At 46.2% G+C, this 23495-nt stretch overlaps 1 protein-coding gene across 1 annotated transcript in view; it reads left to right on the top strand.

Moving 5' to 3' along the window:
• Positions 1-255: 255 nt before the first annotated feature.
• The window catches only part of LOC144128773 (cytochrome P450 3A14-like), a 35329-nt gene continuing 12089 nt past the window's right edge, over positions 256-23495 (top strand). The window contains exons 1-8 of the mRNA XM_077662448.1: positions 256-388; positions 8781-8877; positions 9115-9167; positions 10098-10194; positions 13005-13130; positions 14427-14664; positions 15683-15813; positions 16791-16878. Coding sequence (XP_077518574.1) covers positions 330-388; positions 8781-8877; positions 9115-9167; positions 10098-10194; positions 13005-13130; positions 14427-14664; positions 15683-15813; positions 16791-16878 — 889 coding nt within the window. The 5' untranslated portion in view covers positions 256-329. The remainder of the gene's footprint in view (positions 389-8780; positions 8878-9114; positions 9168-10097; positions 10195-13004; positions 13131-14426; positions 14665-15682; positions 15814-16790; positions 16879-23495) is intronic.

The following is a 23495-nucleotide window of genomic DNA, read 5'->3' as shown; positions in this document are numbered from 1 at the left end:
TGAGACAGATACTGCGCCATTTCCTTTCCCCAACAACCAATTCATTATTATTACTATCACTTGCTCGTTTTGCGCATAAGCGCGAGTACAAGGAGTCCAAATAACAGAGCGAGCATGCTATTATTTTGTTCGTCTACCACTCGAGTGGTCAACGCGGGTAAGATCGGCAGAGGAAGTATTCCTTGCCGCGAGATAAATGGCCGGCGGCAGTGAATGGCCAGTCGGCGCTGCTCGTATCTGCGCTCTCCGCGCGTACATCCCTCTCCACACGGGCATATTGCGTAAAAGAAACCCTTCAGGCGCACGTCTGCGGAGTCGGCGGCGTCGACATGCTGGCGACAGCGGTGCTACTCGGCTTGGGCGTGTGCCTCGTCACAGCGCTCTTCATGTGAGTAAAGATAAACAGCTGATCTAGCCCTTGGTTAAGAGAAGGGGTGATGCCATACTCACTGACGGTCTTGAATTTATTGATTAGTGAGATTAGCTCCGAAAAAGGTTTGGTTGATTTTGATTATGAGAGCTCAACGTCCGAAAGCGACTCAGGGTATGAGGGACGCCGTAGTGAAGGGCTCCGGAAATTTCGACCACCTGGTGTTGTTTAACGTCCACTGACATCGCACAGTTCACGGGCCTCTAGAATTTCGCCTCCATCGAAAATCGACCACCGCGGCCGTTATCGAACCCGCGTCTTTCGGGTCCGCAGCCGAGCTTTATGACCACTAAGCCACCGCGGCAGGCCTGATCAGAAAAAGGACGGGACAGCATGATATGGCATGTGAACGCAGCTGGCCGCGTTAGCTACCCCTCCATGCCTTTTTGCAAGAAATGGTTCCTTGTCTCGATACAGATTTTATCAAGCAGCAGCATATACGGATATCGGCACAGCCTTGTTCATTCTCTGTTTCCAGCCTCGCAGGTATCAATTCAACATGGGGTTGAGGTGTCGCTATTTCTTGAATTGTAACTGTTTGTTTGGGAACTCAGCTGCGTTTCACTGCACAACTATTTTCAACTGGGCATTTTGAGTACAGTTTTTCTTTAAAGGGACAGTCATGCGCTCCAAACCAATATTTATTTTTAGTAAAATTTTGATTGGTTGAGTGTTTGACGGATCCGTTGACGTTTCTTCGACAGCAAAATATGTATTTATTGCCGAGATATTAAGATTGGAAACAGTAATATTTTTCTCTGCCACTCGATTCGAACTCGGGATGTTGATGACATTAAGCCCTAAGAATAATGCAATCTTGATCGCTCGCTGGAGGTGTATAGCAGTGATACCTAGCCAACAGCATCCGCAAATGGAAAATAATGGACGTTTAAATGGTCTGGAGCGGCGATGCCTGTAGTTGCTTTTGTGGCCTTCTCTGGATTCTACATTAAAACCTACATTTTTGGTGCAAGCAGCCTTTTTTTCCCTAGTATGCCATAGCCAATAGATGAGGACAAACGTCAGTAATTTGTTCTGCCTTTGTCATTTTGTCCTGCGTGGTTTAATCTGAAGCCGCTGCTTACAATTTCAGCTAAAGTCACAGTAAAATGTTTTTCATGCATATTAAACCTGGAAAACAATGTTGCAGGCTTTTTGCAAACCTCGCTGGTTCACCTTCGGTAACCAATCGGTCGACTTGCTGACATTCATTCTCCTTTACTTGCCTGTGCATTTGTCCTACATAACATATGCACTATTAGAGAGAGAGAGAGAGAGAGAGAGAGAGAGAGAGAGAGAGAGAGAGAGAGAGAGAGAGAGAGAGAGAGAGAAAGTAATTTAATGAAAGGAAAGGTGGAGAGGTCGGACAGCGGTCAGGTGACGCTTGTTTGAAACCACTGTATTTTTCCACAGCGCGTGTCTAGGCAACAGACGACACTGGCAGTGTTTTCTTATGTGCCTTTATTAAACGTAGCGTTATTTAACTTAGAAAGCGGCATTCAACGAAATACGCTTATGTGTTGATTCTTAGATTCAATGGCTGTACACATGGTAAGCGTCGTTTTGTACTGGATACCGGTGGGTAAATGACTGATTCTTTGTTCTTGTTTGTTTTGCTCTCACAACATAATCCCTAAATGAAATAAACTTTAAGAAGTTTTGTGAGCTGACGTGGTGTGCACATTGAGGATACTAGTTCCTGCGCACGGTAAGCAGACAGCTGTGCGCCGTGACATGGAATTGAGGAACTCGTGCGCCGGGCAAATAAGTCCCCGTGCTTTCCGAAAAGAAAAAAAATATATAGCCGTTGTTGTCTGTCCTGGCAGCATTTTGAGAACAAAGTGATCCTTTACACTAGTGTCGTTCCTGTAGGCACTGGAGGTGAGTGGAGTTATGTATGCAAACTAACGAGTGGCATATGGTATGGGTGCTCGTAAAAAGGAACAAAATCGTCAGTTAGCAAGAAAGCGGTCCTGCAACCCGAGGTGATAGTTAATAATGAAGACAGTAGTAAAAAAAAGAAACTATTGACTCAAGAATAACATGAAAGAAATATAGTACGCGGACTATGACTAAAGCGTATCTGTTGAGATTATCGGTAGCTATGCTTCATCATCGTGCCCTCTGTGAATCACGACGGTTTCTTCTCGTAACATGAGATTCGGAGAAGCCAAGCTTTTTAAGCGCCTTATCTAAGATGGAGGTGAGAGTCAAATGCAAGAAGCGAGTTTTGTTATTCCAAGTTCCCATGTTTTCCAAGGCAATGAATGCTGCGACCTTTCGGCGGCGGGAAGCATGTTTCAATTTTGTTGCACTGTTAATGACATAATTATTTTTCGGAAGAAATCACAAAATAACATAAGACAGACATTAGTTTATTATGAGGTGAATGTAGTGGTCTCATAAGCACTCCTTGAAGTTTTGTAATGACTTGAAAAATGCACAACTGTGCACATACTATTTGTATCATTGTTACAGACTCAACATTAAGGCCCTTACACACGTGAAAGGGGATAAGCATCTAAGCGCCCATGCTACGAACAATCTTAGTTGTTGCCGTAAAAGCAAAATGTACATAAATGTTTTTATCTCCAAATATTAATCCCATAGCGTTAAGGTTCCCGTTGTGCAGAAAATCGGGCGTCGTCATCGGCAGTCTTGTGAGTGAAAAATCTCCAGAGAGGCAACAAGGTGGGTCACGTGACCTTGTGGCGTCATCACAACCTGGCCACCGGATCGTGAGCAAACTGGCCAAAGTGGCAGGTGGCACTAAAATTAATGATTGGTCACTGGGGAAAGCAACATGAGTCGCACAAGCCCCACCAGTGGAAGCACCTGCCATAGCAGGGCAGGGGCGCATTGCATAACCTCTGCACAGCTGCGCCAAGTGTGGTATGAGGACTCCCAATGTAGAGTCGGGAATGACCAATTCTGCATATATGGGCATTAGTTAACCCATTACGCTATTGCGTCGTACTCTCAAGGCGCAAGTGTTTGCTCCAATATTTTTCTTATTTCCTCCAGGCGCTAAGAAATTACTCGAAGAAGCGTAGCTTATTGGGACAGTTGGCGCATGGTACGTAGAAAACCAGCAAAAGGAACGCGTTCACAAGCAGAAGTACGCAGGACAACGCTGAAATGACAATACGTCACATACGTCAGACCAAAAATATGCATGCGTGACATGAAACGCTAGTGAGGAAAAGTTTAAAGACAGCTTGGAGCGTATACAGAGCCGAGCAGAACGCTTTATCTTGGACAGCTTTTGAGACATAGCATCGTCACTTAATTGAAAACGAGCTGAGGTTTTCCCACAGTATCAAAACAGGGGTGTTGCCGGCGCCTAAACGTTTTTCATAAAATTTTCACAATACGAGCACTGTAGGTCAGAATACCTCTTGGAAAGATATCGTGCATCTTATCAGCGTAGAAATAAGCTAAAAATAAGGAATTGACTGCGAAAACTATCCTGTATAAACATTTTTTCTAAGAATTGTCCATTCGAATCCACTGCCTGTGGACACTGTCTGAAACATCTGACGCTATGTTTTACTATCAACGCTTGACATGCGTTATGCTTGTCCATCCAGCTGTGATTGTGCGTATTCAATGTTCTGATTTTTCCACTTTTTGTTTTTCACGCTCCTTGCAATTTATATTATGGCGAATCTTTGCTGCTTGCACTGCAATTTTTGTTAATGTGTATTTTTAGCTGCGATTTTTTTGCGTTGTAATAATATGGGTGTGTTTCGATGAGAACGCTAATTGAGATCCCATGACCTTTTTTGTTCTCAGTGAGACTTATATATGTGATGGGCAAAAGGGTCGACGAAAGGAAATCATATTTGGTTTTGCAATAAATGCTGGAGTTTTTATGGTCACCCATGGCCTACATCTCTGGAAAAACATTTCGATGATTCCGCGAAATGTAAATAAAGAGATCTTCCGTGGACCGGTAGAAAGAAAGTGATCTACATCAGCAAATGTTCTAATAAGTATCAATCAGTGAAGTCATGCGCTTGCGTACATAAGTCAAGGACTGTCTACTAGGTGTCGCAGATTCTGCGAAACAATTACAGCTCCATCGCAAAGTAAAAGATTCCACAGTATTCGGAGGTGCCACTCTAGCTACGTTCATCTGTGTTAAAACAGCGCCCTTCCAAGGAAAAACACTGCAAAAAGGACAGACGCTTTGGCTCAAAGAAAACACCTTAACTATACTGCCGTAAACCTTCATAAATCGCCGGTAAAAATCGCTTTAATTATTTAATTTTGCAGTGGTATTGTGGCCTAAATGCTCGGCGTGAGCGTCGGTTAAGCTACACTGACTTTTTAATACATTTACTTAACACGAGATCAGTAATCTGAGTTCAAGAAAGGCAAACCTTAAACATACTGTACGCCATGAAATTGTTTCCCATTAAAATTTTCTGTGGTGTGCAGCTATTCCTAGAGCGTTTCAGCGTTTACCGATGTGTACAAACTAACGCCGCAGCGATCTGATAATTTCTAATCAGTTAAATCACTGGAGTTCTCAAAATGCATGCAGGAAAAACACGTCAGACTGGAAGTGCACATGCGTATGTGGATGTATTTATTTAAAAGCAACGAAGTTCGTCTCAGTGGCCGTCGAGATGTGGCATTTATTAGATGCACTTACGTACAGTATGCAAGCCCATTTACAAAACTGTCAACTAGTGGCTGCGCTGCAGTAGCTTAACAGAAAATATGGCTGTTCCAAACTAAGAAAACTAAAACCGTGGAACGAAAACGGTGGGTTTACATCAACAATGTAAATCAATCCGGTGGAAAAAATAAGATAAAAAAGGTAATCAAAAAGGTGCGCATACTACAGAGGCTCTGGAAAAGATGTTCTCAAACGGCTAAAAACAATGCCTGCAACATGCTGCATAAAATACCTTTCTTTTTGTTCAGGCTCAACACAAATAAGCTCAAAGCAAAAACATGGCTGGACGCGAAAAGTAACAGCCATCAGCTAATCAACCGATTGCATTTTATGCAAAAAACTGCATACCGTAGAACATATATTTATGGCAGCTGGGACAATTTTTTTTCAGTGGGAAATCCTCCAACGCGCTTAAAAAAATGGCCAGGCTTAGCTTGGTTAAGCCAAGAATGCGTTGCATATCTCGATGGAGTTCCATGCTGCTCCGTTGACTCGATAGGCTATTGACTCGATCGCCATTGAAACTGCCCGTGTAGCAGCGCTCGATCGCCTTTGAGTCGATAGACTATCGGTTCGAGGGCCCTCGAAATGCCCGTGACAGGGGTATACCCCTGTCACACGGGCACTTGTAAGGCCTTAGAAAGTAAGGTCCTTTGTCCCAAAGGCGCGTGACGCGCATCTACACGGCAAAGCGTCGAGACCTTTGTGATAAAGGTCCGTAGCAATAAAGGCGGCCGTCAGCGGCCTTAAAGTTGCTTAAAGGAGCAACCCAGACGGCAGCGCCAGCTAGCGAGCTCAAAGAATAAAAAATTGACGCAATTTTTAGTTTTGAAACCGTAAAAAATATCTAATTTATCTTATTTAATGGTTAATTTCGCGTTACAGTGCACTTAACCGTAGAGGAGGCTATGATTAAAGACATTCACACTGCTAAGAAAGGACTTGAACGCTTTTCAGCAGCCGCATCGACACACACGTGCTTGCGCATCTCGCTTTGCTGTTTTTTCTTCGTTTGCTCTTTGTTGAGTGCGTGTTTTGAGTTTGCTTGTGTGCACAAAGACACAAGCAACGAAGCACGCTTCTCGAACACAACGAGGAGCCGAACGGAAAAGTGCGCCTACCGTGGTCGGACCGAGAACGATGAAAAAAAAAAAAAAGAAACTTTGTTTCAAAATATTCGTTTCTCACCGTCAGAACGCTCGTTTATTATCGTGATAGCTACTTTTTCCAACATAAACGAAAGCACTCTTGGCTGAAGTGCTACCGTCTGCTTTAATTTCGTAATGTTACTAGCGCCGCTTCACACACAGCGGTGACTTTTGGCATTCACGGAGGCCGCGTTCTAGCTCCTTTGGATTTGCCGTGTAGCAGCGTCGCTGCTCCTTTTCGGTTTTCCTCCTTTAGTGCAATAAGACAACTTTACGGCAAAGGCCGAGAAGAAGTCCCGTGTGACAGGGGTATAATACCCCTGTCACACGGACACTGTAAAGGTACTTTGAACTAGTGCTCCATTACTCTAAGGACGAACGCACGCTGCCACACGGACGCTCCAAAGGACACCTAGCTCAAAGGAGCTTCGAAACAAGGCAGCTCGAGTTCGTCCTTTGAGGCTTCAAGGGAGTACTCTCTCTCCCAGCGAGTTAACAGCATAAATAAATTAAGAAAAGAAACGTTCAATTTTTAATTTATAAATTCACTTCATAAGATTAGTGGTGTTTTAAAATATAAGATAATTTGTTTTGTCGCAGTCTCACCACGCTATACTCTCGTTCCAGATATACGAGCGTCACGGTATCCACGGTAAATATGCTGCCATGTCGGCCATGTTGTTTGTTTGCAGCGAGTAGCGACGGCTCGTCACATCTGCGGTGCTGTCGCCACTAGACTCAGGTCGCCACTGCTCGTCCACGATTATCGCACGTCGAGACTGCACTGCTCTTTTTTTTATACAGTTTCGTGCTTGTTTTTTTTGTGTGTGTGCGTCGACAAAATGAGTGGCGATGAACCTGCAGCCAGACTGAGCGAGTTGGCCTCAGTGTGGCCAGCACTGTGATGTTATGCTCTGTACTTAGAAAATCATGTCATTATTGCAGTTAAAATTGCGTTGCTTTAACATAATACGGTTATAAAACTAATTTACTAAAAAAAATGTGACATTTCTGTATTTACATGTGCAGTGAGGTTTGCAATTTTAATAACGCTTTTCGCCGATGAGGGCGCTAAAAACTTCTTGCGAAGGTCGTTCCGCGACCGTGTAGCACGGACGAACTCCCTTGAAGTAGTGCTCCTTTGGGAGCGTAAAGGAGCATTAGTTCAAAGTGCCTTTAGAGTGCCCGTGTGACAGGGGTATAAGACTGTCCCGGCGATTAGTAGTAGTAGTAGTAAGTGGATGAAAGGGGAAGAGGAAAGGAAAATGCACGGGCCTGTGACTGGTGTTAAAACACCACAACCACTGCCGGCGTGCAGATAGAGAGAAGGATAGGTAGGGTTTCAGAAGAAGAAGGAAGAACGCGCGCGCAGGGGCGCGCGCGCTCTCCTCTCCTCTCCATTAGTAGTAGTAAGTGGATGAAAGGGGAAGAGGAAAGGAAAATGCACGGGCCTGTGACTGGTGTTAAAACACCACCACCACTGCCGGCGTGCAGATAGAGAGAAGGATAGGTAGAGTTTCAGAAGAAGAAGGAAGAACGCGCGCGCAGGGGCGCGCAAAGGAGCGCAGCTCTTTTATACATATGCCGTGACGTCAATCATAGCGCAGCGCCTCTAGCGGGAGGATCGGGAGTCAGGTGGTGGCAGCGGCCGCGCGCGACCGCGCCAGTTGGGGCCCAGCTTTTCCTCCGGCTGTCGTGACGTCACGTCACGTGGTTGCGCTAAAGGTCAATGGTGGCTGCCCGGCCGCGCCCAAGGGCTGAACTGAGTGATTGCAATACGCAACGCATAAAAAATACCTACCAATAACTCTTCATAGCATTCGCTGCCCTCCGGTTCTAAACGATGGCGGGCTTCAACAGGATATGATTATAGTGCTGAGTTTACTTAGCCTGTGGAAGAAAAGAATGAAGCTATGCATGCCGATGTAAATATTCGTTCTCTGTGTGAAAACTTCACCGGATGCGCGAGATGCGTGCGGGAGGTTTACAGAGCACAACGAGAACAATTCGAATAGTTCAGCCTCTTTAATGATTTGACAGCTCTGAAAATGGTTTGAGTCGTTTAGTGTAATAAATGAGGTTGGCACGCCTCTTTTTTGGGCATACTGTTTTTTGTCATATGTCTCTTCAGGCATATAAAAGAGCTTGCGCGCATGGCTGCCAAGCGAAAGTTCGGAGGTGCGATTCCTCGCTCGGCTCTAGTTTTTATCTTAAATAGTAGAACACTGACTACTTCAGAAGTATGTGCACTTAAAAAAGGAGTGCAGCGATTCTTAAAAAAAGGAGTGAAATAGGGGACAAAAATTTATTCTACCCGAAGAAGTTTCTAGCACTCTTTTACTTATCAGAGTGTACAGCAGTTTTACTCGTCTCCTAGGGAAAATTGACGTGCTTTAAAATGGCCTGTAAAAACTGTACAGAGGCTCCTAAAGTCATAATTTTCTGTACACTATCAGTAGGGCATAAACATAGCACCTACAGGAGCTGAAATTTGCATCCTTTGTTGAAATTGCAGATGGCGGCGCAATCATTTCAATTACTTCAAGAAGATCGGCATACCTGGACCGGAACCAAATTTGATATGGGGGAACCTTCGGGAATACCACTCCATGGTAAGGTGGAACGCAACAGAGTTCATTTCTGCCTCACATTACACTGCAGCACGACAGAACTGCAGCATGTAGGCAATAAAGCTGAAAAAAAAAAGAGTACAGTGATGAGTTATTGAGTTCAATTGAGTTCAATGAGTACAATTGAGAACAATTGAGTTATTGTTCTTACACTATTAGAGCAAATTATAAAGTGCCAATACCTATTGATCGCAGCCCTGATACTTTTTCTATTAACAGGAAAAATACAAGGTCCTCGGAAAGTGGATCGAAAAATATGGCAGCGTGTTCGGGTAAGGTGCCTACGTCAGCTCATCTTGTTTTTGTGCACTTACCTTCGTTCACGCTGTTTGAGGGAACATTTTTGCAAATAACTTATGGTTTTCTATTATTGTATTAAACAAGGCCACTAATTAAAGACGTTGTCAAACCTTCCACCAGGTCGGCGTTGTGTTGCAAGAGACAACCATACCAATACCCTTGACTGTAAGAAAAAAAATACTTTGTAAGACAAATCTATAAAGGCTGCTACAAAAAACAGACAGAAAAAAGGGGCAGTTTATATCAGCTGTTAAAACTGTCTCTCGTGGAGTAGGGTGATGGGCGCTAGCTCTGAGAATGATGACTCTATTCAACTGGTGTTCACTTTATTTGTAAAACGGCTTCACAACGGTTACGTATTTGTGTGAAAGTGGCTTAGGGTAATGTTGATGCTGCGAGTGACAACTGTAAACAGGTAACTGATTCGGACGGAAAATATTAATGAGTCTTCTTTACTGGCGCTATAATTCTGTAAGAATCTAAGGACTCACATGCAACTGTTATACGTGGTTTTCGCGCCGTACAGTTTGCGCAGAGACCTTTACCATTGCCAAGCACGCGAAAAGGTCACCCAGCATAGTGTCAGCGTTAAACGTAACTTTGTTGCCGTCAAATCACCTCACAGGTTCTCACAAGCAAACAGCACCTAGGCCACAAAATGCTTTTTAACCAGCACTTCTGATGTGAGACAGTAAAGTCTCCGCTCACTGTCTAATGTCGTTGCCGATCATTATACACATTATTGTTCCTTAGAAGCAGTCCTAACGACTTAGCGGTTTAACCAGGCTCAAACCGAGCGTCTCAAATACCCCAGTTCCTAGGTTGTCTCAGCCCAGTTCAGGGCAATATACCCTTGACCAACGTTCCCTCCCCTCATGTGTTTCGCATCCTTACTCCTGCAGGTTCTTTAATGGCGATGCGCCTTTCGTCGTGCTCAGTGACCTTGACTTCATAGAATACGTGTACGTGCGGAATTTCCATAACTTCACCGACCGTGGGGTAAGTGAGTCGTCGCTACTTTCCAAATGGTGCTGTCTACGCAGAACGCACATTAGCATGTCGATGTCACTTCGATAACATGCTAGCAACTCATTTGGGAGGCGGAAGAGTTGGAAATTACCATCTTTTTCTTTTCTATTTGGCACAGAGAAACAGAAACACCCTTTCGATGGTCAACCATTTTCTGCTTAAGCGCCATGACTCGCTAATGAACAGCGGTGGCAGATGCAAAATAAACGCGCTTAAGATTTTTCGTAGGATTGGTCACGCTAGACGTCTTTTCTCCGCGCAATATGTTTTCACTAGAGGGCGACGAGAATGGCTGGACTCCTTCTTTTCAAAATTTTTCAGTGCGAATGCCGGTTTGCTGTGAAGCCGCTAGAGTTAGTCACGTGACGCGTGTAATGACGGGGAAAATAACGAGGCTTTGGTCAACCCGGTCGTCTTCATCAGCTTTCAACTGTGCGGAAGTCACGAACGGAAAGAAACGTCCCATCCAATTGCGCTTTCGGGTACACGGCGTTGGTGTACTCGCTCTAAAATAAAAAAAGAGAAAAACCGCTGCACTGCTTTTTTTCATTTTTTTTTCAGAGCGAGTCTAATTCACTGAATGCTTAAGAGCATAGGTGCTATCAGACATGTTCAATTAAGCAGTCGTCACATTTTTGATATCGTGTTCCTACTCCTCCCTGTCGGGCACATTATGCCACGGTTTCTTACAAGATAAAGATAAAACATGGAGGTGAAAATTTCCTCTCGAAGAATCTCTCAAAGTGATACGAGTGTTCTCCACTGAAATTACCGCGTATAATATTGTGCCATGTTTGTTCATACGACCGAACATAAGCACGTAAATTTCATTTTCTTTATAAAATTCGCATGCAAACGCAGGCACATCACGAGATTCTTTGCGATGAGAAACCCCAGCATGCTAGCAGTGCGAGGGATTTTCATTATCAGACGCTAAGCCTTCATATTAGCGCACCGATCGAAGACTGACCGGTTCATACGGTCGGTCCTGTCGGCAACGCCTTTAGGGCGCCACCAGAGCTCTTACAAATATGCCTTGTTTACAGGTTTACTTGAGAACTGAGTGCGCATGCAAATTCAATATAAAGAAGAATCACATCACTTCTATGAACGAGCTTCAAGGCAGAAAAAGCTGTTATCCTAAGTTTTTACGTGTTTACTTCTGTCATACAAGCGCAAAAGTCGCGTTATAGACGGCCACTGCTGGCAGGGTATATACGGACCTGTCAGGTACCATTGCGCTGCATACTGCGAAGGTATCGTGCGGACAAGACGATGCCCGTACACCTCCCCTGTAGCAGCTGACACTTAAATTGATGAAGTAGAAAAACGAAGACGATCTCGCTTGGTTTCCAACCGGTAGGATAGGAAAGCAGTCGCCTACAGATACTACAGCTGAATTCGGGCAGTGACACACTTATGACTGGTGTACCGTTCGCGGCACTGGACGGCAGATATTTCGACATCGCTTGCGCCTAAGATCGATTCGCGTTTAGTTCTCGTGTACATAAAACGCAGACGAAAAAACAACAGCTCAGATTTTGAGTCGACTTTCATTATATGCCGGCTATTGAAAATCCGCATAGTTGGTGCAGGAAAAAAAACTGCGTGCTTCGAAACGTCGTCTCACTGTGCCAACGTAGTCACACAGTTGTTCGTTTTCGCTGAGCCACAAGCGCGCAGATTATTTCGACTATTTTACAGGGCCACCAAGCCATGTAGCAAAATTTCCTTTTTCTTGTTGAGGGCGTCAGGCCATTGCGCACCGGCTACACGAATAGCAAATGTGGATTGCATAAGAGAAGCTGCACTGGAATATTGAAAGCCATTTAAACGTGAGTTCACCTGTTTAACATAAAAAAAACTTAGCCCGAAACTTGCGTCAGAAACTCCACCATATATTTACCTCTTCATAAGTACGACACCACGATATATATGTGTCTTAATTTTCACTATTACATCCTGTGAAATAAGTTAACTCAGCGTTGCTCTCACTTGTATGAGTAAAAGAACTTTAACTTTATTGGGCCAGAATCACAAATATTTTGCGAAAGTATAAGTGTAGAAAGGAGTTTGCATAGTACAACACATCTGGTACCTCTAAAGCGGTTATTACAAAAGTGGTTGCAACATTAATAGAACGTGGTGAGCACAGAGGTTTTTACGATTAAGATAACAGACAGAAAAACTGAGTTTGCGTGTCTACGCAAACTGAGTGTCTGCCCTACTAAGACGACCCATACAAGCCGCTTGTATGGAATTATAGAAATATGGAGTCGGTATGATGTGGAAATATACAGTGACATCCATACATTGTTTGTATATGTAAAATTTATATATAACTTCCATAAAATGTGCATGATGTCATACGGTGTCCGTAAGTCCCCTTACGCTTTCCATAATGTTCATACTGACTCCATACATTCCACACTGACTCCATATCATTCATATGGAAATATATGAAATTATGGGACTCGCCGGAATGAATCGTTTTGTAGCGTGCAGCGAGAGAAAAATACAATACTGATGAAATCAGCATCAAACATAAAAAATACTAGTACCAAATGCAATATAAAATGCAGCACAAGAGTGCAGAAATGTAAATTCTTAAAAAAATTCTTGTTCACATGGCAGGAGAACAGCAATTTAACCTAGACGGATTGTGCAGTGAATTTCGTTCAACCGATTCCCACATTTAAATGAAAAATGAGTGAGGATAAGCCACCAGGTGGTTATCTTTGATTTTATCGCTTACAAACAACACATGTTTCGCATTGCAGTTGACGATGATGACTGACCAGATGCACCCTGTCATCGGAAAATCCTTGCTGCACGCCAGAGGCGCTCAGTGGAAAAGCCTAAGAGGCGCCGTGGCTTACAGCATGAGCACCGCAAAATTAAAAATGGTAAGCTGCTGGAGCGCTGGCGCGATACATGAGTCTTTCCTGTTTTGCATACTTGCAATCAGAATGAAAAAAAAAAAATATTTACATATTTTCAGCAAGTACAGTTAATGCTGCACCATTAACGTAGAATCTAAATTTCTCTGTGGAAGTATTCATTTCTTAAGCTGTTTTTGTGTCGCCTATCACGACTCAAACGCGGCGTACACTACTTTACGCACTAAAGTAAAACAACAGTAGCCAATGTTCAAGCACCGCGTGCAGCTATGTGTAAGAAAATACGGCATATTAAGCTTTTCTCAATAGGTGTTTCCTTAAAGCGCCCTGTCAGCCATTTTCTTTCCTAGAGAGTGAAATATTTTATATATTATTTCTTGAAAGGCCCCGGGTGTGGCGCGTTCTATGAAGCATAAAATTAGCAGCCCACTAGACGGGAGAGAGTAAAGTACGCAGACAACAACGTTGTCTTCTTTTACATTGTTCCTTCTAAAGGGCTACTAATTTTATGTGTCATGAACAAACTGGCCCGTCTTATTCCTCGATTGTATTTCATGAGAGATGGTCATGACACCAGTAGACGACGATGACTTCGATGGCGTTCTGAATATGATTACGGTTTGCGTTATGCACGAAGTCGGGCGGTTGATCATCCCACTCCCGAGGTGCCTACACGAAAAGAGACTGGCAGTTATATTATAGCAGTTCAATTACTGCTTTGTCTTGAAAAAGAACTGTGTGTCGACTAGAAGTCGGGACCACATATAGTTTCTCTCCAGCCGCCGCGGTGGCTGAGTGGTTACGGCGCTCGGCTGCTGGCCCAAAAGACGCGGGTTCGATACCGGCCACGGCGGTCGAATTTCGATGGAGGCGAAATTCTAGAGGCCCGTGTACTGTGCGATGTCAGTGCACGTTAAAGAACCCCGGGTGGTCGAAATTTCCGGAGCCCTTCACTACGGCGTCTCTTATAGCCTGAGTCACTTTGGGACGTTAAACCCCCATAAAGAATAAAAAAAAGCATATATTTGCTCTCCACGCTACCTGCAACATACCTATTTTGCCCACAGTTTGGTTCGCGCTTTGAAGCGTCCAAATACGTCGAGGTACATCCCATAAAGCCCGCAGACCGACCGACGCTGCAATGAAGAATTCCTCCAGTTTAAACTGAGGCAAGTCTTAATTGGAAGAACACGTGTTCCACAAACTCGTACTGGTATATAAAGTCGCCATGAAGCCCGAAAACCAGTTAGGGGTGGCCCGCTTTGAACACTGACCGCCAGTGCTGCTTTCTTCTCGACACAGACTATTCCATGCCTCAAAGAAGACGCTGACATCTTCATGGAGTCCCTAGAGAAGTACGCCGACACGGGCGAGGAAGTGCACATGTTGTCCTTCTACGAGCAGCTGGCGTTGGACTACACGGCTCGAGGGGCCTTTGGCATCGAGGAGCGCTTTCAGGGAAAGCCCGACCATCCTCTCTTTGACACTGCCAGAAAAACGTTCAGGGGCGTCATGAAGGGTGCCTTCCATGCGATCGCACGTACGTTACGCATCAGGCTACTCTATGCCGAAGCGAAAGAAGAGATCGCCAGATAAATATAGGGTGCTCAACTATACTAGTTAGATAGATAAATGTTTTTTCTAAGAAGCCATAAAGATGCCCTTTTGTTACCGCACATATAAAGAGTAGAGACAGAAAGGTAAAAGTGGTGTCAGTAGAAAAAATTCAAGACGACCGCTAAGAACTAACACATTAGCTAACAGAGTGTGAAGTGCATCCTTCTTCTGTGAGCACGTCCTGTGTCCTTTGGGGTCGTTTCACAAGGCTGCCTTTTTACACGGCAGCGTTCAATAGCTGAACTTCCATCGCGCATTGATATTAGTACAGAACATAGAAACGTAGATACTATTAGCAATAACCACTCCACAAATACGTTTCTTCCTTCTATTTTCGAGAGCTTGATAGAATTCACAGTGATTCCATACATGTAGTTTTTTTTAAACAACCATATTCTCCGCCTCGTAGTTAGCATTCTAGCTTCGCTCCTAATTGCTTCCTTGAAATTTTAGGCATTAATTCGACTCCGTTTCCGTTTTCCGCCGACTCCCAAATTCTTTTGGCCAGGGTTACGCTATTTTAGTCCAACGCTTGCCTTTTTTGAGATAGTAATTATGTCTTTCGTGCTCTTTTATAAAAGAACGCCTTGCTAAAAAGTTATCTCGCCGGAAGAAAAACTTAATTATCGTGCCACCATTTTTAAAAATAAATCTCCCAGTTTTTTAGAGTTTTGCGATGAATTAGGGGATCATTAAAGTCGAAATACTGGGAGTTCGCAACATTCAACCAAGGTTTTCAGTGCCGGAGCTTAGAATTCTTAAAGAACTCGAGCTGGTTGAAAATAATCGTGAGCCCTCCGCGATGGCGGTCTACTCTTCAGATGTTTTCAGCCCTTCTTTTGTTCCTTCTCTCGCTGTGCGGTTCGCGAGTCCTCAGTGAGTGACATAGTTACTGCGCCTTTCCTGTTCGCGTAAGCCTTATCAATATCCTTGCTTTGCAGAGAGTACAACGAGGCTGACAGTATGGATGAAGCCGTTCTACTGGTTCATTTCTTCAGTGGGGGAGTTTACGTTTGAAGATCTCGGCAAGGAGACGACCAAGATTATTGAGATGAGAAAAAAAGACCCGTCGGTAAATTGTGCATTCCTTCCTCATTTACTTTTGTTTATTAATATTTTACTTTTGATGTCTTTGTGAAAGATGATGATGATGGATTTTTATGGCCAAAGAGCGCCATGGCACAAGGTATTTTTCAAATTCTCAAGGTGGGGTCGAAGACCCATTTCCCAAGCATTTCACCCTAAATAAGCCGAGCACCAGACCAGGGGAAAGCTTGTACTCATTGTATCACCGGTGGGTACCCGCGGCACTGGGGATCGAACCCCGCACCTCCCGCATGCGAGGCGGATGCTCAACCACTTGGCCACCGCTGCGGTGCCATCTTTGTGAAAGAAAAAGAACTTTTAAACGACTTTACAGATACAGCGCCTGTCATCAATTATTGTTACTGAAAGCAGGAAATAAACATTCGCATCTTAAGCAATGCATTACAAAGCAGCAGTGAGAACCAAGCGTTCAATCCCCTGGAGCTGACTCCCAAACTTCATTACAACGAAGCTTGCTGCTGGGATAAGTACGAAGGTCACAATGAAACATTTAGCTCAAATAAAGACGATAAATAAACCTGCTCTACCGATGCGTGGCATCGGCAAGACCCCATGATGCCCCGGACGGAAGGCCCATCCACTTTCATCAGTTACGGCGATCTCGTTACTGAGCATTAAATGTACTCATCACGACATCAGCAACAGCGCCTGTGCTGTTCTCGTTGCCTATGCTAGCATATTTCAAAGCGCCATTGAATCCACACCCAAACACATTATGAAAAAAGACGGCTCCGAGAAAACTTAAGGTACTGCACGAGTGTTATTACTGTCAACAAACTTGACTGCTGGCGGCAGCAAATACCCAGTTGTTGACGATACGTATGCATACTTTGGATCGGCAGTAGCGCAGTTTTTAAGTAATGCTGCCCAGAGTGACAACGATGCAGCGGGTGTGTAAGCTGCATTGTTTTATTTCTCTCTTTTTATCTTCCATCCCCGCAGCTCCGAAAACCTGACATACTGCAAAATCTCATCGACGCGGAGTATGTTGAGGACTCCGAACTGAAGAATGGCCCCCGAAGGACGAACGGTAATCAGAATACGCATTTTTTTTTATAGCGCCGCTATCCTGTTTTTTCTTTGACCTAGGTTCGTAGTCACGCTTATTGACTGTCAGATGCTCCTGCTTCTGTCAAAGGCTGCTCCTCTTTGGTGTGAACGATAAGAAGAGCGCTGAATAGTGCGTAAGCACTTAAATAGGAACAGAATTAGATAATTGAATCTCGAAGGGGACCCAAAATTAGCTCAAATCAGGCATAATTTTAATTAATAAGACGCTCATCCAAATCTACTTGATACAAATGATGTTGAGGGATGAGAAGAACCATTTATAATTATTCACAAGTTCGAATTAAGCGGGTTATGACTGATAGTATTTACAGCTTAGAACACGAAGATGTGCCGGTTTGCTAAAAGAGCCCCTTCTGCTTTTAGTTCGTCAGCACTTATAGTGGGCATTTTCTGCATTTAGCCCATGTGTGGTTGTCTGTTTGTTTGTTTGTCGGAAGCGTGCCCTGTGGCATGCTATTCACCTGCGCACCGGGTAGTGGACAGCCTGCTCATGAGTGTGCGTATATATACAAATCGCGAGAGGTTTATCGGGGAGAGCAACTTAGGTCTCAACACAACCCACCTAACCCAAGTCCCACCGAATGCAAGCAAATAATAGAAGGGCATACGCGCATAGATTAACCGCTAACACCACTGCGCCAGGAGTTGGGTCAGGACTCCCAGGGATCTATGAATGCGAATGAGAAAATGACGAATTCAGCATATATGAGCATTAACACACTGTAGCTATCCGAACAACTTTCATCCATGACAACGAGGTCTGAACACCGGAACCGAAGTGAAAACAGGAGTGCTAGAGCCCCTATTCGCATTTTGCCAAACTACATGAATCGACAATAATTTTTTGGGCCATTTGCATCTTTTTGTTGCTTGCAATAAGACAGGGTGGTATCTCAATCGTGGGTAGAAATAAAACACCACTATTGATCATCGCCTTCTTTTTACCTTGAACAATGAAAAGCATTACAACGTAGGTAATAATCAGAGGAAAGAAGCCAAAAGGGCGCAGAAAGAAGATATACTAGAATGGCCTACAATTCACAACCTCGCTGCGTAGCCCGGAAGCAGGACACGAACGCTGGCTGAAAGAGAGAACGCACCATTGTGCGTGCCTTATCGCCTTCACCCGTGTCGTACTTCAGTGCCGTCCAGTCAGCGTACGAGATAAACTCGCTCGTCAGATGATGTTATCAAGCGTTCAGCGCAAGCTTTCCGCGCCCGTTTCTGTACACTCTGCGTGACGAGTTTTCCAAGTATGCCAATTGTAAACGGAAAAGGCAGTAAGAAAGAAAAGAAAAGCAGAATACGCGACATGGTTATGAGTTAAGTTTGATTCTCTCTAGTTAACACTGTTATTAATTTACATCTCGAAGCTATCAAACCCTTATGAACGCCGATTGTCATTTCCGCGAAAAAAAAAAAGAAATCTGCCGAGATAGGCGACGCAGGCCTCGAAGATACTTCTAAAAATTTTCAACGCACAAGCACCAACTGTTAATTCTGTAGAAGCATATACAAAAGCGTCAACGACCGTCAAAATGTTTAAAAAGTACATCATTGAAGTTGAAGGATTTCTCATATAAACGTTACAAAAATCTCTAGGTCACACATCATTTACTAGATGCAGATGACGCTCGAGAACCAGAATAGGCGATAATATTATTATGGCCTTAGACTTGGACAAAGATGATGACAAAGCATGGTGCTTGTGTGCGTGTTGGGGAGGAGGACTAAGTGTATTCGGCCGCATGCCCTTATTCTCTGGCTCCTCTGCTGTCTCTTTCTGTATATGTTAATCCCCTTTTGTACACATATATTTCTATTCGTTATATTTTTGGTGGAGCTGCCGGGTGCCGCCAAGACTGAACTCCGCAGCGGACTCCTTCTTTCAAGTTGTTCCACTGTGCCACTCGAAGTGGATGATGGACCGGCACCTGCCACTCCTACGGCCATCATTGCACACCCACGCGACCCCGGGACTTTCTGCGGAACAGACGGTGTTGACGTGGAGGGCTGGCTTGCGATGTACGAGCACGTCAGCACACATAACCGCTGGGATCCTCTCCTTAAGCTGGCCAACATGATCTTCTACCTGAAGGGTACGGCGCGGGTGTGGTTCGAGACCCATCAGAACAACCTCACCAGTAGGGAGACCTGCAAGCAGGAGCTCCGTGACCTGTTCGGTAAGCCGATCGGCCGACAGCTTGATGCTAAAAACGAGCTCGCCTGCCGCTCGCAGACATCCACTGGGTCTTACGTATCGTACATCCAGGATGTGTTAGCGCTGTGCTTGAAAGTCGACGGCACGATATCCGAGAGTGGAAAGGTGAGTCACGCCCTCAAATGCATTGCGGATGACGTTTTTAACCTCCTCGTTTATAAGAACTGTGCGACGGTTGATGGGATCATTCAGGAAGGCCACCGCTTCGAACAAGCGAAGAGCAGCCGCATCACCCACCAGTTCACGCGGCTGCCGAATACAGCTGCAACGTCATCGTGCGTTGACCCGTCCGCACCTTGCACCCCGCCAACATCTGAGAGCCTGACGCGGATTGCACGTCGCGAAATGGAGGCGGTGTCATCTGCCGCTTTTCTGCCTCTGGCACCCGACCAGACAACTTCAGTCTCCCTTATTCAAGCGGTCGTCCGGCAAGAATTCACAAATGTGGGTCTGAAACCAGTGTGCTCGATCAGTTCCGAAGATGCCAGCCGCGTTTCCCCGGTCCTCAATCCCCGGCCTTCATACTATTCACGCCGCCGCCGCAACCCAGATGGAGAACATACTATGACAGACCCATCTGTTTTAAATATTCTGGGGTTGTACACATTTCTCGACACTGCCGCGGCCCTCTAACGCCGACCTATCACCGCTATCCGAACTCTGTCTATTTACGTCGCTCTTCTTCGCCGACTGAACCGCACTTCTCGAGCCCCGTCGCCAAGACCGCTCTTATCAACCACTATTCGTCATCCCAACACCGTCGCTCTCCATCGCCCCGACCTCGCCGCCCATCGTCCCCTTCCTCGTATGCCCTGAAAACTGATGGCTGCAGCGTCTGGAGGTGATGCTGCTCTCACGACCCGGCCCGACAATCCTCTGACGTTCCGCACCAGACGTAACTTGATATACGTGCACATGGATGGTGTGCTTGTCACTGCACTGATCGTTACCGGAGCCCAGGTGTCAGTGATGTCTTCTATGCTTCAGCGTCGCTTGCGCGAAGTGCTCACGCCTGCCCCCTCAGCCGTTGTCCGTGTGGCCAATGGCGGAACATCTGCCGTAGTTGGCATGTGCACTGCCCGTGTGTCGCTCGCGGGACGCTATACTGCCGTTTTATTTACTGTCCTTGCCCATTGCCCTCAAGACCTCATCCTCGGGGTTGGCTTCCTTTCCGACCATTCCGCCATCATCGACTGCGCCTCAAATTTCGTCCAGCTCGGCGTACCTCTTGTGCTGAAACCCGCTGACCCCATTGTCCACCGCCTGTGTACTGCTGATTTTGTCCGTATGGCACCTGAAGCCGCGACCTTCATTTCCTTGTCCTCTGTTCCTCCTGTTCCTGATGGCGACTACATAATTTCTCCCATTAAGAACGTTCTCCTGGCCAAAGATCTTGCTCTTCTGCACACAGTCGTCAGCATTTTCAAGAACCATACGTACCTTCCTGTTCTGAACTCTGCCGCTTATGTCCAGCCGCTTCCTCAAGGTATTGCACTAGCGACCCTTAGCCCCACATACGAATGCCACAGCTCAGCTCTTACCACGTCCGTTCCGTCCTCTCCTCGTCGCCTATCACCCACTGCAGCCGGCCAGCCGACGAGTGCTCGAAAATGATCGCTCCGGACCTGTCGCCTGCCCGAGCCCATAATCTTCGACGTGTTTTGGACTCTTTCCATGCCGTCTTCGATTTAGAGGACCACCCATTATGCCGAACAACCGCTGTTAAGCATAAAATTAACACAGGCGACTCCTCCCTGTTCATCAGTGGCCGTACAGAGTCTCCGGAGCTGAACGGACCGTCATCCAACAGGAAGTCGACAAGATGGTCGGCAAGGACATTATTGAGCCCTCGTCAAGTCTATGGGCCTCTCCTGTAGTCGTAGTAAAAAGAATGGTACCTGGCGCTTTTTCGTCGATTACCGCCAGCTCAACCGAATTACAAAAAAGATGTCTATCCATTACCCCGTATAGACGATACCCTGGACTGCCTTCATGGAACCACCTATTTCTCGTCAATCAATCCTCGTTCCGGATATTGGCAGATTTCTGGGGACGATATGGGCCGTGAAAAAACGGCCTTGATTTCTCCCGACGGTCTGTATCAATTTAAAGTAATGCCGTTCGGTCTATGCAATGGTCCGGCCACTTTCTAGCCGATGATGGACACGCTCCTTCGAAGATTCAAATGGTCTTCATGTCTGTTTTACCTCAACAATGTTGTAGTCTTCTCGCCGTTCTTTGAAACTCATCTTGAAAGGCTTTCAGCGATCCACGCCTTTTTTCTCTACGCCGGACTCCAGCTCAACTCTTCAAAGTGTCAATTCAGCCGCCGCCAGCTCACAATCCTCGGCCATCTCGTCGATGCGTCAGGGAATACGCTCGCACCCGATTGAAATTCTCGCTGTCAAATATTTTCCTATTCCACAGTCTCCAAAAGATGTCCACAGCTTTATTGGCCTTTGTTCATACTTCCACCGCTTTGTACGAAATTTCGCAGCTGTCGCTCGTCCCCTCACCGATCTCCTGAAGACCGACGTTCCTTTTACCTGGGGCCCTGCCCAAGTGGAAGCCTTTTCAACGCTCATAACCTTGCTGACCACACCACCTATTTTAGCCCATTTTGACCCGTCAGCCCCTACTGAAGTCCGCACCGATGCCAGTAGACACGGGACCGGTGCTGTGTTAGCCCGGCGCAATCAGAGCCACGAACGCGTCATTGCATACGCCAGTCGTCTTTTTCCGGCCGCCGAGCGCAACTACTCCATCACTGAGCTTGAACGCCTGGCTCTCGTTTGGGCAGTTGCTAAATTCCGCCCTTACCTCTTCAACCGTCCTTTCACCGTCGTGACCGACCACCACGCCCTTTGCTGGCTTTCTTCGCTCAAGGACTACACTGGACGTCTTGGTCATTGGGGCCTGAGACTACAGGAGTACTCGTTCAACGTAGTGTACAAGTCGGGACGTCTCCATCAGAACGCTGACTGCTTATCTCGGCACTCTGTGGACCCACCTGACTCAACTGAAAACGCCAAGGCACCTTCTCTCTTCGCCATTTCCGACTTGCTGCATGTCGCTACCGAACAGAAACGCGATCCTTCGTTACGCACGATCATTGAAGGCCTCGCCGCTGCTCGCCCCGATCCCTCACTGCGGCTTTTTGTCCTTGAAGATGGCATTCTGTACCGGCGCAATTTCCACCCTGACGGGCCTGACCTGCTGCTTGTCGTGCCTCAGCGCCTGCGCTCATCTGTCTTGTCTGAACTTCACGACCTGCCAACCGCCGGACATCTCGGTGTGTCTCGAACATACGACCGCGTCCGCCGTCGTTTCTTTTGTTCAGGATTATATCGTGCCGTCCGTCGCTATGTCGCCGCCTGCGACGTGTGTCAAAGCCGAAAAAAAAAACCGTCTGTGCTGCCTGCTGGTCGCCACCAGCCTATTGACATACCCCCCGCTCCCTTCTACCGCGTCGGTCTCGACCTTCTTAGCCCTTTTCCGCTAACCCGATCTGGAAATAAGTGGATTGCTGTCGCCACCGACTAGCCACAAGATACGCCATCACGTGTCCGTTGCCGACGAGCTGCGCTACAGATGTTGCGGACTTTCTTCTGCAAGACATCATCCTTCACCATGGTGCACCACGGCAACTCCTCACCGACCGCGGCCGCTATTTCTTCTCGAAAGTCGTGGACGACATCCTTCGTTTCTGTCCAAATCAGCACAAACTCTCGACAGCCGACAATCTTCAGACTAATGACCTTACCGAACACCTGAATCGAACACTCACCGACATGTTATCTATGTACGTCTCTCCGGACCGTCGTTATTGGGATGAAGTTTGGCCATATATCACATTCGCTTATAATTCCTCCCGCCATGACACTTCAGGATTTTCTCCTTTTTATCTTCTGTTTGTCCGCCATCCTCACTTGCCTTTGGACACATTGTTATCGCCCACCATCGCTACGCCCACGGAATACGCCCAGGAGGCCATTACACGCGCCGCCATGGCACGCCAAGTTGACCACGCTCGTCTCTAAGCCTCTTAAGTCAAGAAGAAGGCCATTTACGACCACCGACATCGGCCCGTCCACTTCTTCCCGGGGTCCCTTGTCCTCCTCTAGTGTCCCTCTCGCCGCGTTGGACTCTCTGAAAAGCTGCTGTCCCGATACAACGGCCCTTACAAAGTCATTCGACAGGTGACCGCCGTCACGTACGAGATTAGTCCTGTATCTTCTGCGACGTCATCCACCTGCCCTGTGACTGATGTCGTCCACGTGGCTCGGCTGAAGCCATACCACGCCCCTGATACGTCTTCTCCTTAGCACCGGGACGGTGCTTCTGCCGACGGGGAT

This window comes from Amblyomma americanum, chromosome 4 (genome assembly GCF_052857255.1).
Source record: "Amblyomma americanum isolate KBUSLIRL-KWMA chromosome 4, ASM5285725v1, whole genome shotgun sequence".
NCBI classification, from domain to species: domain Eukaryota; kingdom Metazoa; phylum Arthropoda; class Arachnida; order Ixodida; family Ixodidae; genus Amblyomma; species Amblyomma americanum.
This window is presented reverse-complemented; position numbering and strand designations above follow the sequence as displayed.